Raw genomic sequence first — 13,956 nt, 5'->3', positions numbered from 1 at the left:
CTTCAAATTCTTGTTCCTGTGGGGGTAAATCAATGCAAAGCAGAGACAAAGGATTCCATCTTTGTACATCTTAAAGGTAGTTTTTGTTTTTATGGACACTTCTCAATGTTTCTCACGTGTCTATACAGCTATGACTAATACACACAGTATTTGCTTTTACACTGAATGTGCAGAGTGTATTTATCAGCATGAATATCACAGAGTGTACATGCAGACTGATCCTGAGGAACTCAGCAATGTGTCAACACCAGAACTGTCAACAGTTGTTACAGTGTGGTTGTAGCCATGTTGGTCCCAGGATAGTAGAGAGACAAGGTGAGTGAAGTAATGTCTTTTATTAGACTGACTTCTGGGCGAGACCTGAAGAAGAGCTCTGCTCAAAAGCTTGTCTCTTTCACCAACAGAAGTTGATCCAATAAAAGATATGACCTCGCCCACCTTCTACCTCGAACAGTTGTTCCAGATCGAAGAACCTGAAAAACCTCCTGTGGTGACCAAGTTGCTGCAGACAGTCAAAGTATATTAAAAATCAAGTTATGACCCTAGTCCAGTTTTGAACTGAATGAAAATAAATAGACAAGGAGACCAGATACGTGGATTGCATAAAGAACGTCTCACTGTATCTGTAAAGCAGGACTCTTTAAGGGATCATTGATGGTATATTGGTGCATCAATGCTTAAGAAGAAATGTATCACCAGTCACATAGGTACAAAGCATCCGAATGGAAAACAGATTCTTGATTCTCTGAACCTCTTTCGGGGCCTGGGCCGATATTGGAGGACTACAGCACTCTCCTTTCTTGGCTAATTCTCAAGACAAACACATTCTGGCCTGAACTGCTGCTTCTTTCCAACTGCTGGTGAAAACTCCAGTCAGTCTGAGAGTTTAAGAGGATGACTTGGGGCACAACTCAGTCCAAGAAAAATGCTTGTGTGGGAATATAATGCTGCTGCTGCTGAGATCCAGTGGAGGGGGAGGGGAAAACTTACAACCAAGGCTACATCTCCCTCATTGTGCGTGTCTAGTTTTAAATAGTTTCTATTATTTCCTATTTACATTAACTTTCTTCCCTTTTCTCTGTCATTTTTAAAAGAATATTAAAAGTGTGGCTAAAATACATTTTACAATGTTAGGTAAGGCTAATCTGAATCTGCCGCTATGGTATCTTGTGCTGTGATCCACTCAATCCTCACGTGCTGTCCAAGGTTGGACGACCTCCAAAGGACACCTAGCTGCCACGGGAAGTGGTGCTGGTGATTCGGTAGGTCTCTCTCTTCCAAACGAGTCAATAGTTAAACCAATGTCCTGCACAGTGTTGGATGGCAATATGATGCAATAGGAGCCATCCTTCAGATGAAGCATCAAACCAGAGTCCTGAGCGCTTGTGGTCATGTAATATCCCATGACAATTTTATAAGATTTGGTGTATTAATGCCACTGGTCTGGCTAAATTCCAGTACAAGTAATTATATTCTGACCATCCACCCCTCGCCCCCCACAGAACTATTGGTATAAAATAGTCTTTTCTTCTTCCTCTCCCAAACCTGTTGGGTAATATTTCTATATTTTGTTAAGCAGCTGCTGAGTTGCACCCTAGAGGTGGCTGCAATTCAGCAGTGGTCTCTATGTATTGCTTACATACCTTAGAAGGGTACTGCGAGGCTTAATACAATGCTGGTAATATGCTTTGAAACTCTTGGATGAAAGGCACTACAGAAATGCAAAGTACTAGTTGTATCAATATTAATTGGAGCTAGACATACCACATGTACCTGCATCCTCTTTATACTCAGGACAAGGCATATAAATGATTATTGAACAACAGTATAGACATTGCAATAAAGGTTACAAAAAGGTAAGAAAACTAATTTTCTCCTTTAAATAGTTATTTTGTTTTGGATAAAAACTTAAATGCAAACAAACTTAACCTTTATGGGCTGATTTCAAGAAAACAAATGTTAACTAAATGACATGAAAGTTTAGGGCTATATCTTTAGCTAGTGTAAGTTGGTGAAACTCCTTTGATAACAATAGCATGACCATATTTTGTGAAGGCTACATCTAGAGCTGGCTCTGAACAAAGCCCCCAAATCTAAACATCCCTGAACTTTGGGAAAGCTCTGATCCAGATACAGACTTTGAGGCTCTGACCCATTTCAGCTGGGGAAGGCCCAAGTCTGCTTTACAATAACATCTCCCACTACTTCTTGTCCTCCTGTCTTTTGATACTTCATAAACACTACACATAGAACCTGTTCTCCTTATGCACAATATTAACTAACAGGGTTCACTATTCCCATGTAGAATGCACCTCTGTCGAGTACATAATATTTCAACAGCAAGCTTTAAATCAATTGACTTGCTACCAAAGAACAACAAGAAGGTTAAGGCACTAAAACCTCCACAGCCAGACGCTTCCTAGAGCTCCTAGGAGAAATTCAAGCCAACAAGAAATGCCATGGGACTAGCAGAGTTTTACTGAGACAGACTTCAGAAATACTTAATACAAAAACAGTGACACTCCTTTCCCACAGCCAACAGAACAAAGACTGAGGAGTCATTTTATTGCAATTTGTAAACAAATGTATTATACAAATCCATTAAAAAAGCAATTTCATTCATTTTAGTGGGAAAAACTTGAGGACAAACTGCTCAGGGGAGTTGAGGCTTCAGAGTATCACACATGGTAATGATTAAACTGCATAATTTACATATAGGAAATAGGAGTCAGACCAGCTCTTCTGACTTTATATACTGTGGATAGTTTAACAGTTAAACCATTAGCTACTCAATGCAAGTATCACCCATTTCAGGTTTTTGGTATTTTTTAAATTAACTTTATTGCAACAGTCACCCAGGGAAGGGTCATTTTCTTTTAAACTTTTCCTGTACATTTCATGTGGTATAAATAAATGTGCAATTAATCAGACGTTCTTCCGCGCAGCAGAGGATGGAGTTTTGTTCACTTTCACGGGGATGTCATAGTACAGCTCCCTCTCTTGGCAAAAAGCATTGTGCTACTAGGACATTATGTGGACACTTCCCCTTTCTCTGGATGGGGTGTAATATGGAGGTTACTGGAACCTTTTTGTGCCCCTGTGGATCCTTGCTGCTGTTGCATAAAAAGTAAGACTGGTTCATCTGGGTCTAGAATAGCTCTTAGCAAGAAAACACATCCTCCTCAGAAGGGAACAGATAGCATCAATCAGCACAAAGAAAACATGATAGTTGGTTTATTTAAAACCCCTTGTTAAACAACAACTCTTTCAGTTCATTGTCAAAATAGCCCTTGATACGGTTGCCATCAGATAACACTGGGCCAAATTCTGACCCCACAGAAGCCAAATGGAGTTGTGACATTGGCTTCTATGGGTCCAGGTTTTGGCTTTGTGGTTCTGAAAACCAGTGCTTCCGGGAAGGAAGAGGCAACAAGGGAAACAATTGCTGGCAGACATCGATGTCATTCTCAGCAGCAGTATCTCACTTTCCACAAGAGGTATTTCTTGTATCTAATTGCAGTGCTTGAGCCAGTAGGTCAGATTCTCAGTTGGTATGGCCCATTATTTTGGGGGTAGTCACAGGTGACTGATACGGGCTGCCTCAACTCTATGTGTAGGGATGAAATAGACAGATGCACCTTGTGTCTAATTAGAGTGGCTGGGGGAGGAACAGGGATATGGAGGTTCAACTAGCTCACAGTTTACCCACTGGAAATAGAGATCCTCCAAGTTCAGCTGATGGCCTCTCTCTTACCTTTGCAAGGAAACTCCAGGCTGCATATTGCCAAGAGGATGTGATGCTTTTTAGCTTCACTGTGTGCAACATCAGAAAGAATCCCAGCAGTCCACTGTAAAGGGTTGAAAAAGCTTCCATTATTAAAGACAATTCTCTCAACTTCTATTAGCCAGAATCTTACAGGTTTCTTGGTATCTCTTTTTCTATTACAAAACTAAACAAACATGCCACAGGTAGTGTTGATCAAGAACTGGAGTAGGTGATTTGGTAGACAAAGAACTGATTTTATGTCCAAGAGACCCTCTTTTGTTTTGTTTTTTTCCAGTCAGGGGCTGCAGTATAAGTAAGAACATTTTATGACCTCATGCTTGGTCTTTAATGGGTGCCAAAATGCACTAGCATAATCCATGCTCTACAGGTGACTGGAAACGTGAAGTCAAATTCTGATGTTCCAATCGCTCTAATTCAAATCATTCAAGATTTCAATGGGAGCCAGACATATACATTTGGTCCATATTCTCACTCAGTCCAACTTCTGTGATTGCTTGAGCTGAAACAAGCACTGGAGAATTTCAGTTTCTAATATTGCCATGTTGCTTAACCTTCCGAAAGACACAAAATTCAAATTAAAATGTCAAATGTATCTTCAATTATGGTAGATAAAAATAAATGAATAAATCTGTAGTGTTGGGGAATAAGACATCCTGATGCTCTTAACTGACAGATGAGGTGAATTCATAGAATCATAGAATTTAAGATCAGAAGAGACCATTATGATTGTCTAGTCTGACCTCCTGCACAATGCAGGCCACAGAATCTCACCCACTCACTCCTGTAACAAACCCCTGACCTATGTCTGAGCTATTGAAGTCCTCAAATAATGGTTTAAAGACTTCAAGGTGCAGAGAATCCTCCAGCAAGTGACCTGTGCCCCACACTACAGAGGAAGGTGAAAAAACCCCAGGGCCTCTGCCATATTTGGGGTCTGGAAGGAATTTTCCTCCAGGGCAGATTGGCATCAGCTAAACCCTAAGCATGTGGGCAAGACTCACCAGCCAGACACCCAGGAAACAATTCTCTGTAGTAACTCAGATCCCACCCTATCTAGCGTACCATCACAGGCCATTGGGCATATTTATCGCTAATAGTCAAAGATCAATTAATTGCCAAAATTAGGCTATCCCATCGTATCATCCCCTCCATAAACTTATCAAGATTAGTCTAGTCTTGAAGCCAGATATGTTTTTTGCCTCCACTGCTCTCCTTGGAAGGCTATTCCAGAACGTCACTCCTCTGATGGTTAGAAACCTTCATCTAATTTCAAGTCTAAACTTCCTGATGGCCAGTTTATATCCATTTGTTCTTGTGTCCACACTGGTACTGAGCTTAAATAATTCCTCTCCCTCCCTGGTATTTATCCCTCTGATATATTTATCAGCAGCAATCATATCTCCCCTCAGTCTTCTTTTGGTTAGGCTCAACGAGCCAAACTCTTTGAGTCTCCTGTCATAAGACAGGTTTTCGATTCTTCGGATCATCCTAGTAGCCCTTCTCTGTACCTGTTCCAGTTTGAATTCATCCTTCTTAAACATCCAGAACTGCACACAATATTCATAGATTCATAGATACTAAGGTCAGAAGGGACCATTCTGATCATCTAGTCCGACCTCCTGCACAGCGCAGGCCACAGAATCTCACCCACCCACTCCTATGAAAAACCTCACCCATGTCTGAGCTATTGAAGTCCTTAAATCATGGTTCAAAGACTTCAAGGAGCAGAGAAGCCTCCCTCAAGTCAACCATGCCCCATGCTACAGAGGAAGGCGAAAAACCTCCAGGGCCTCTCCAATCTGCCCTGGAGGAAAATTCCTTCCCGACCCCAAGTATGGCAATCAGCTAAACCCTGAGCATATGGGCAAGATTCACCAGCCAGATACCCAGGAAAGAATTTTCTATAGTAACTCAGATCCCATCCATCTAATATCCCATCGCAGGGGATTTGGCCTATTTACCCTGAATATTTAAAGATCAATTATTTACCAAAATCCCAAAATACTCTGGTTTCTCTTAAGATCGTATAAATCTTTTGGTAAATATTCCAGATGAGGTCTCACCAGTGCCTTGTATGATGGTACTAACACCTCCATATCTCTACTGGAAATACCTCGCCTGATACATCCCAAGACCGCATTAGCTTTTTTCACAGCCATCCTGTGATCAACCTTCTCCTCCTCTGTTACTTCCAAGTTATGCGTCCCCAGTTTATAACAAAAATTCTTGTTATTAAACCCCATATGCATGACCTTGCACTTTTTGCTATTAAATTTCATCCTATTACTCCAGTTTACAAGGTCATCAAGATCTTCCTGTATAATATCCTGGTTCTTCTCTGTATTGGAAATACCTCCCAGCTTTGTCATCTGCAAACTTTATTAGCACATTCCTACTTTTCGTGCCAAGGTCAGTAATAAAAAGATTAAATAAGATTGGTCCCAAAACCAAACCCTGAGGAACTCCACTAGTAACCTCCTTCCAGCCTGACAGTTCACCTTTCAATATGACTCTTTAACCAGTTCCTTATCCACCTTTCAATTTTCATATTGATCCCCATCTTTTCCAATTTAGCTAATAATTCCCCATGTGGAACCGTACCAAATACCTTACTGAAATCGAGGTAAATTAGATCCACTGTGTTTCCTTTGTCTAAGAAATCTATTACCTTCTCAAAGAAGGAGATCAGGTTGGTTTGGTAGAATTCACAGAGCCATTTAGGGTTAACTAATGATAGGGAAGCAAAGGGATTCAAAGAACTGCTTCAAAAAGACTTATGCAACAAATTGTGGCCTGGCTAGTGCAACGGACCAGGGACATAAAGGGTTGCAAGACATCACTAGTAGCATGGGAGAGTGTGATGGGGTATTAACCCTCACACTAGTCTTAAAGGGGCTAATGAGGCTGAGAGGGGGCCAATTAACCAGATAGGCCACAGCTGAGGGGAATTAGGTGGCCTATGTAATTCCCTGAATGATGATGGAGCGCAGCTAAGAAGGGACAGGCAGGGCTCATATAAAGCCAACAAGCTAGCAGCAGAAAGGGCTGCAGTCAAGGAGACTGAAACTATCCTCTGGACCTTAGAGAGAAAGGAAGGGAATAAACCTAGGTGAGATGATATAGGAAAAAGGCAGTAAGGTTTAAACAGTGCAGACTTTGGCTTCTGATTAGAGGGTTCCTGAATTGGAACTCAGAGTATAGGATGGGCCTAGGTTCCCCTACCAACCATGGGAGAAGGGGCACCGTCTGGGTAGTGAATGAGAAGACTGCCAGAGACAGTTTGTATGATACCTCCAGGGGGAGACAAGCCACAGAGAGAGAGAGCACCCTGAATCACAGAGACAGCGGGGTATGCAACAAATGGCAGAATGGGGTGTCAGACCTGGAACAAGCTAATCCCTGAGCAACCAAGAGGAGGTGCCCTAGTGGTGAATGACAGAGAGCAAAAGTGCTCATGCAAGTGTGTGGGAGAGTGTACAGCTGCACTGGCATGGGTGTACACTGTACCAGTTATAGACCCAGCACAGTTCGCTCGCTCCCTCCCTGGAGCAGCAGGAAGGAAGATTGTGACTCCCCAAGTCATGATCCCCCTGCTGGGCTGCTCCAGGGACAGCACAAGAAAGTGCTACCCCTTGTGGAAAAACCAGGATTTACCCCTACGTGTGTATTTCCGTATCTTGATACCCCAAACAACGGAGAGAGTACTGTAACTGCACAGAGGAAGGAGTTAATGCAACCTTATTCTATTGAAGCATAACCACAAAACCCTGAAGCTATAGCTGGAGCTAGTGATGTCAAGACGTATGGCCTGCAATTAGCAGATATTGCTATGGTGTTAATACAGATAGGTAGGGGAAAGGACAGTGCTAAGTACCTATGGTGATACTCTATGTCAATGGTTCTCAAAGTGTGGGGTGTGCCCCCTTGGGGGGGTACAGAGGAACATTCGGGGGTGCCTGATAGGACTGGGGCCAGCCCTCATGGGGGGCAGGGAAGAAGCACCATGCTTCCAGCCCCATTCCATCCCCAGACCAGCTCTGCCTCCAATCCCATTCAGGCCCCAGTCCTAATCCGCCTCTAGGCCCAGCTCCACCCTCTCTGCCCCCACACCAGCTCTGACCCCAGCTGCAGCTCCACTCTGCCCCCCCCCCCCCCCAGCAGAGTCAACATATAGGGAGGCATGCAGGGTCACACACCCCCACAGATTTCTTGGGTTGCCTCTGGCAGGGACACCCAGCAGCAAGGAGGCAGCACTCTCCCTGTGTCCCTACAGCCTGGGGAGGTGCTTGCTTTGCCCACCATCCACTGAGGTGAGTCTGGGAGTGGGGAGGCAGAGCCAACAGTGGGCTCCTAGCAGCAGGGAAGGCGAAGCAGCCCCATGTGGTGCGGGAGGAGCTCAGCCAGCAGACAGCTGCCCAGCTGCTTCCTCCCTCCCTGAGCTGCCCAGGCACACAGACTGCCACTGCCAGGGGACGTGCTGCCTCTTCACTGTTGGACATCCACCCCAGAGGTATCAATCTGGGGGAAGGGCATGTGACCCCACACTGCTGCCCCCTGCTCTGGCCCCAGCCCAGCTCCTCCCCCATCCCCAGTTCCGCCCCCAACTCCATCTTCAGCTCAAGCTCTGCTGCTGAGGAAGCCTTGGCTGAGCACTATTGTGGGGAGGGGCACAGACAGATTCCATTAATGGTGGGGGGGGCATGACTGGAAAAGGTTGAGCACCACTACTCTATGCTGAAAGATTGTAACAATCTCTCAGGAATACTCCTCTGCACCAACAAAGGGAAGAATAGTTATGTGCAAGGAGAACCCCAGGAACATTTCTTCTTAAGACACCTCTTAAAAAGAAATCTTGAGGTAGATAAAATGCCCACTAAGATAAACGGCAGGTATATTGCGGATGTTCTGCTTTTAGGGCACTTTACACCTCAGAACTATTGTTTTAGGCACTCTGCACACTCAAGCTGACATTGCTGCATTGTTTATACTTTGCATTTGTGAAGGTTTTCTTCAGAACCATAACAGCTAGATACTGAGGCTATGTCTACACTAGAAACTTCAAAGCGCTGCTGCGGGAGTGCTCCCACGGCAGTGCTTTGAAGTGTGAGCATGGTCACACATGAGCCCTGGGAGAGAGCTCTTCTGGTAATCCACCTCCACGAGGGGAATCGCTGGGATCGCGGATCCCCGCACTCTGAGCCTGTCCACACTTGTGCTTTAAAGCGCTCAAACTTGCTGCGCTCAAACTTGCTGAGCCAGAAAGTTAGAGTGCTACAAAATGTAAGTGTAGACAAGCCCTTAGGCTATGTCTACACTGTGCACCTTACAATGGTGCAGCTGTGCCGCTACAGCCGCACCATTGTAAAGTACACAATGTAGCCGCTCTTTGTCGCCAGGAGAGAGCTGTCCCAGCAACAAAATAAGGGCATGTCTACACTTGCCATTTAAAGTGGGAAAAGCCCCTTTTTTGCACAGAAACCATGGGAGCATCTACACTTGCCAATGATTTTTTGCAGTGAAAGTCAGAAATTTCACCTCAAAAAGAAAAGCACCTCCACGAGAGGCATACAGCTCTTACCAGTGATGCTTTTGCAGTGATGTGCAAGGTTTTCCTGTTTACACAGCTTTTAGCTTCCAGGGGATATCCCACAGTGCCTAGGTGACCACTCTAGCCAGCATTTCTGCAGCCAGGTAAACAGACATCCATCCCTCCCCAGGAACTTTGAAACTCCCCTTCCTGTTTTCTTGCCAAGTGCTCACTTATCTGGACAGGTAACAATGTCTGCTCCATGGAGCAAACTATCCCCTGCTTGGAGCAATGCTGAGCTACTGGAGCTGATAAGTGTTTGGGGAGACGAGGCTGTGCAGGGACCCAGGATGTGCCACAATTGCCCTTCCCCCCCCCCACAACCTTCCCACAAGGCCCATCGTCAAAATGGAGAGAGCTGCACTGTGGGACAGCTGCCCTAGAGCGCTGCTCTCACCGGCAATGGAAGTGCTCCTAATGTAAACACTCTGTGACGCCTGAGGAAGTAAGTAAGTACACAACCCAGTGCCTTACTTTCACCGGTTCCCTATCACCAGTGAAACTTACAGCGCAAAAACTCTGCAAGTGTAAACATATCCTCAAACCACCCCCAACAAGGGGCGGTAGCTTCATCGCTGGGAGAGCGTCTCCCACTGACAAAGCGCTAGCCACAACTGCACTTTTCGTTGTTAAAAATATTGTCGTTCGGGAGGGAAGGGAGGCGCTCCACACTCCTGAGCAACAAATCTTTTAATGAGAAAAGTACAGTGAAGACATAGCCTTACTTTTCAAAAAAATGAAAGTGAGAACCCAGAGAGCAATTGAGAGGTCTGCCCATATTCCCCAACTATTCCTCTGGTCTAGTTGCATTCTCTAGAGTCTGAAACTCGGTCTTGTCTACTGGAGGAGTGACCACATAACTATTTTGGAATAACTCCATGTGAACACTATATTCTGGGATAAAAGTGACTTGATTAAAAAATAATTTCTTCTCTCACAAGGAGAAGTAATTGTTCTGCAATGAAGTTCACTTTTATTTCAGAAACAAGCATCCACACAGGGGAGTTAGTTCGGAAGAGATCATTCTCTCTACCCCCACACCATGAAAATCAATTGTAGCATCAGGACCATGATCATTTTTCACATTATGTCAACCCTTTTAATAGGTAAATAAGATCAAATAAAGAAAATAAGAAAAGTCCCAAGAAACATCACAACTATTTTTTAACCGCTTAGCATTAAAGCTGAAATTCAACTTAAAAATATTAATGGATCTAGTGGACAAAGAGCAAAAGATTAAGAGAAGACTGCAAGTTTCAGCAGAGTAAGGAGATCTAGAATAAATAATGTAATTCTCACAGGATAACATTACTAGGCTGTGAACTGTTGCTACTCAAAAATTGTTACAGCCTTCACCTTTTACATGACTAACCCATTCTGCCAAGTAACAAGGTGTACAGGAAAATAAATCCAAGCATACTAATATAGTGCTGAAGACTAATGCCTTGTAATCACCATAAACAGCAAGTTTTACAAGGCCTAATCCAATTTGGGAAGCGTTTGAGAGATGCTAAAATAACACTTAGTCCTGCCATGAGTGCAGGGGACTGGACCAGAAGACCTCTCAAGGTCCCTTCCAGTCCTACAATACTATGCTTTCTATCAAAGCTTTGCTATGATATGTAAAACTATTTTAATGGTGGCTAGGAACCCTCATGGCCGTACTGCACATACCTATGCCCCTCCCCCTCTGATGAAACAACCCCTGGCGAATTTGAATCTCAGGCCCTCAGTGGCATTTCAAAGGAAGTCAATGCTCTACAGCTTTACTGGCTTGTGCCAAAAGAGACTATTGTATCTAACTCAGGTTTTACAAGTGTTTAACTGAGAGTCAGGGTTGGAAGTTGACAGAACCAATTATTCTAAAAGCATTCACACACCCCAGTATGGAGAGGTTACCTGGCACAGCAGCTGCTGTGAAATCTGTAGAAGTACAGAAATGGGAAGTCCAAGGCACTGAAGAGATCACCTGAGGAACAAAGGAATACGCTCAGTGGAAAACTGGCAAAAATACCCATAGTTACAAACAACTAGGGAACAGCAATTAAATAGTCATTACAGTGTTAGTTTAACATTCCTTTACAGCTGCCTGACTCTTTAAATTACTAAGATTTCCACATTTATAGTGTTATTAATGATTCATTCCTGACTTTCTCAGTTCTAGCTGGTTCCTGCTTTTTGTTCAAAAAGGGGAAGGGGTTGTAGAAAATGTAAAAGTATTCTTGGCTAATACGTTTCTAATGGCACATAAATGATTGTGTTGACACTGCAGTTTCCAATGACCAGGCATGCACCACATTCGCTAGTTCTACTGGAGGGCCCCCAGGGGTGAATTTGTTTCCACTGAAGTCAGTTAATTCTTTTAGTTCCATGCTGTGCAACAGGAAACATTTACATGTATTGGCTGCTTCCCTCTCTGGAATTTGAACTCTGTCACAAACAGCAAGTCAGGAGGTTTAAAAATGTTCTTCCAAATATGAGCAAAGTAGGGCTGGTGAATATTTGCATTTCCAGGAAGTCTGACCCATAGAGCTCTCAGGAGTGCCTAGTGTCTGGAGTTCTCTTACCTCCAAGCTCTACAAATTCTCTGTTTCCCTTCAGTTTTTAAAATATGTGCCTATTTCACTGGGCATTTCTCTTTCATAATTCCTGACATAGCAGGCAAAGCGGCTTTATAAAGCACCAAAAGCTCCCACTAGCTGAAGAGTGGTACCTGTTCATTTCTTAAATGCTTTTTCCTTTGTCTTTCTGACTGGTTGAATCTTCTGTATAAAGAAATATGGACAGGTTCTGCCATCACGGCTTTGACTAGTAAAACACGAATTTGCCAGAAACTGGAAATGGGTGACAGGGGATGGATCACTTGATGATTACTTGTTCTGTTCATCCCCTCTGAGGCACCTGGCATTGGTAACTGTCAGAAGACAGACTGGGCTAGGTGGACCTTTAGTCTGACCCAGTATGGCCATTCTTATGTTCCCTGTTCCAATATACCTCACATCCCTGAATTATTACTTATTGTTGGTCTTTTGGCCACAGGGAAGGACTAAATCCTACCAGGGGTTGTGATGGAGGGGAGAAGTGAATAGTGAAAAAAGAGATCCCCTTACTCTATATGCAAGCAGCAGAGTGAGACCTCTATTTAGCATTGAGAAGAGCATGAGGAAGGAAACCCAGCATCCAGGCTGGCTGGTAGGCCTTGGTCTCAAGGGAGCAGTCTACCAGCTAATCCTTTGGACGAGCCCCCAGTCAGCTAAAATGCAGGCTATAGATTGCAGTATCTGTTAGTCAGTGTCCCATGCTGCCCTTTTGAAAAGGACAGGTAAGGTCCTTATGACAGTCCATTAGATGCAATTAAATATCAGTGCATAGATATCACAGTGATAGGCTCCTTTCGCCTCTCCTCTCTGAACATTGTATGATGACCTAGATGGTCCTGATCCTATTCCTAGTTAATTCAGTAGCAAACCTCCTAGTGGTGCAGTATTCAGCCCTGTGGAAGGGCCTGACACAAGTTTACTATGGTTCTTTTGTCATGGCCTTTGTGCAAGCAATTCCGTGTGGTTTTCTTGTTGACTCTTCAAGATTTTGCACCAGGATGTAAAGTCTGTTCTTAAACTGCATACGTTAAAAAAAAAAAAAATCAAACCAGAACCCTAAAAAAATAAATATTACCACATTCTCTGTTCACTTTACCTGCTGGATGGGACACTGAGGCCAAAAGCACCACACTAAAAAAAGAAAAAAATATATATACTTTACTACAAATTGAATACAAAATTGAATAAAGGAGGGTACAAACAAACTGCACACAAATGGACAGTGCACCTAACTGTTCATTAATGAGTGAAATTCTCCCCTATGCAATGGGACAGCACAGGCCTTTGTATCACCTATGTCATCAAAATGGAGCTTAGGTGGGACTATAGTGCATAAGCCTTGAGCTGGCTCTCTGTACAAGAGTGAATTTTGACCTTCTGTGTGCAAACATGATTTGTGTGCATGATTGTGGTAACTACATGCGCAAATTAAGCATCCAGTTCCACATGTATGTTTCTGCAAGCACTGTGTTCCCATATTTGTGAGTGTCACACTAAGATGAAATGTCACTTAGATGAAAGGAACAAGTATTCATGTTACAGTTAGAACATTTATAAAGAAAGAGCATACTAGTGAAACTCCTGGCCTCAGCAGAACGAACAGCATTTAGTTTTCTTTTCTAAAGCTATTCACTGCTGAGTTCCAAACACACTCCTCACAACACTGGAAGGGGAATTTTAAAGAATATTTATCAATGCATATTTTCACCCATATATAAATTATAAAATCAGTCAGGGCCGGTTCTAGGTTTTGTGGCCTTTCAACTAAGATTTGTGAGGCCCCAGCCAAACTTCCAAGACTGGCATAACCAGAGCCAACACCACAAAACTAAAGGGTGAAGGGACTCCCAGTCAATACTAACGTCTCTCCTGAAAAGCACCCTGTTGTTCAGTTAATATCCTGTCTCCAAGGATAAAAGACTACAGAATTATTAGTCCTTCACCATGCACAAAGATTCTGTGGCTATATGACTTCAAAGAAG

At 43.5% G+C, this 13,956-nt stretch overlaps 1 protein-coding gene across 1 annotated transcript in view; it reads right to left on the bottom strand.

The window, feature by feature from the left end:
• Positions 1-13,956, bottom strand: part of TMEM241 (transmembrane protein 241) — a 108,783-nt gene that overhangs the window by 54,236 nt on the left and 40,591 nt on the right. Inside the window, 3 exon segments of the mRNA XM_043507990.1 lie at positions 3,755-3,848; positions 11,274-11,343; positions 13,071-13,105. Of these exon segments, the coding sequence (XP_043363925.1) occupies positions 3,755-3,848; positions 11,274-11,343; positions 13,071-13,105 (199 nt within the window).

The sequence above is a fragment of the Dermochelys coriacea genome, chromosome 2 (assembly GCF_009764565.3).
Source record: "Dermochelys coriacea isolate rDerCor1 chromosome 2, rDerCor1.pri.v4, whole genome shotgun sequence".
Taxonomy (NCBI): Eukaryota; Metazoa; Chordata; order Testudines; family Dermochelyidae; genus Dermochelys; species Dermochelys coriacea.
This window is presented reverse-complemented; position numbering and strand designations above follow the sequence as displayed.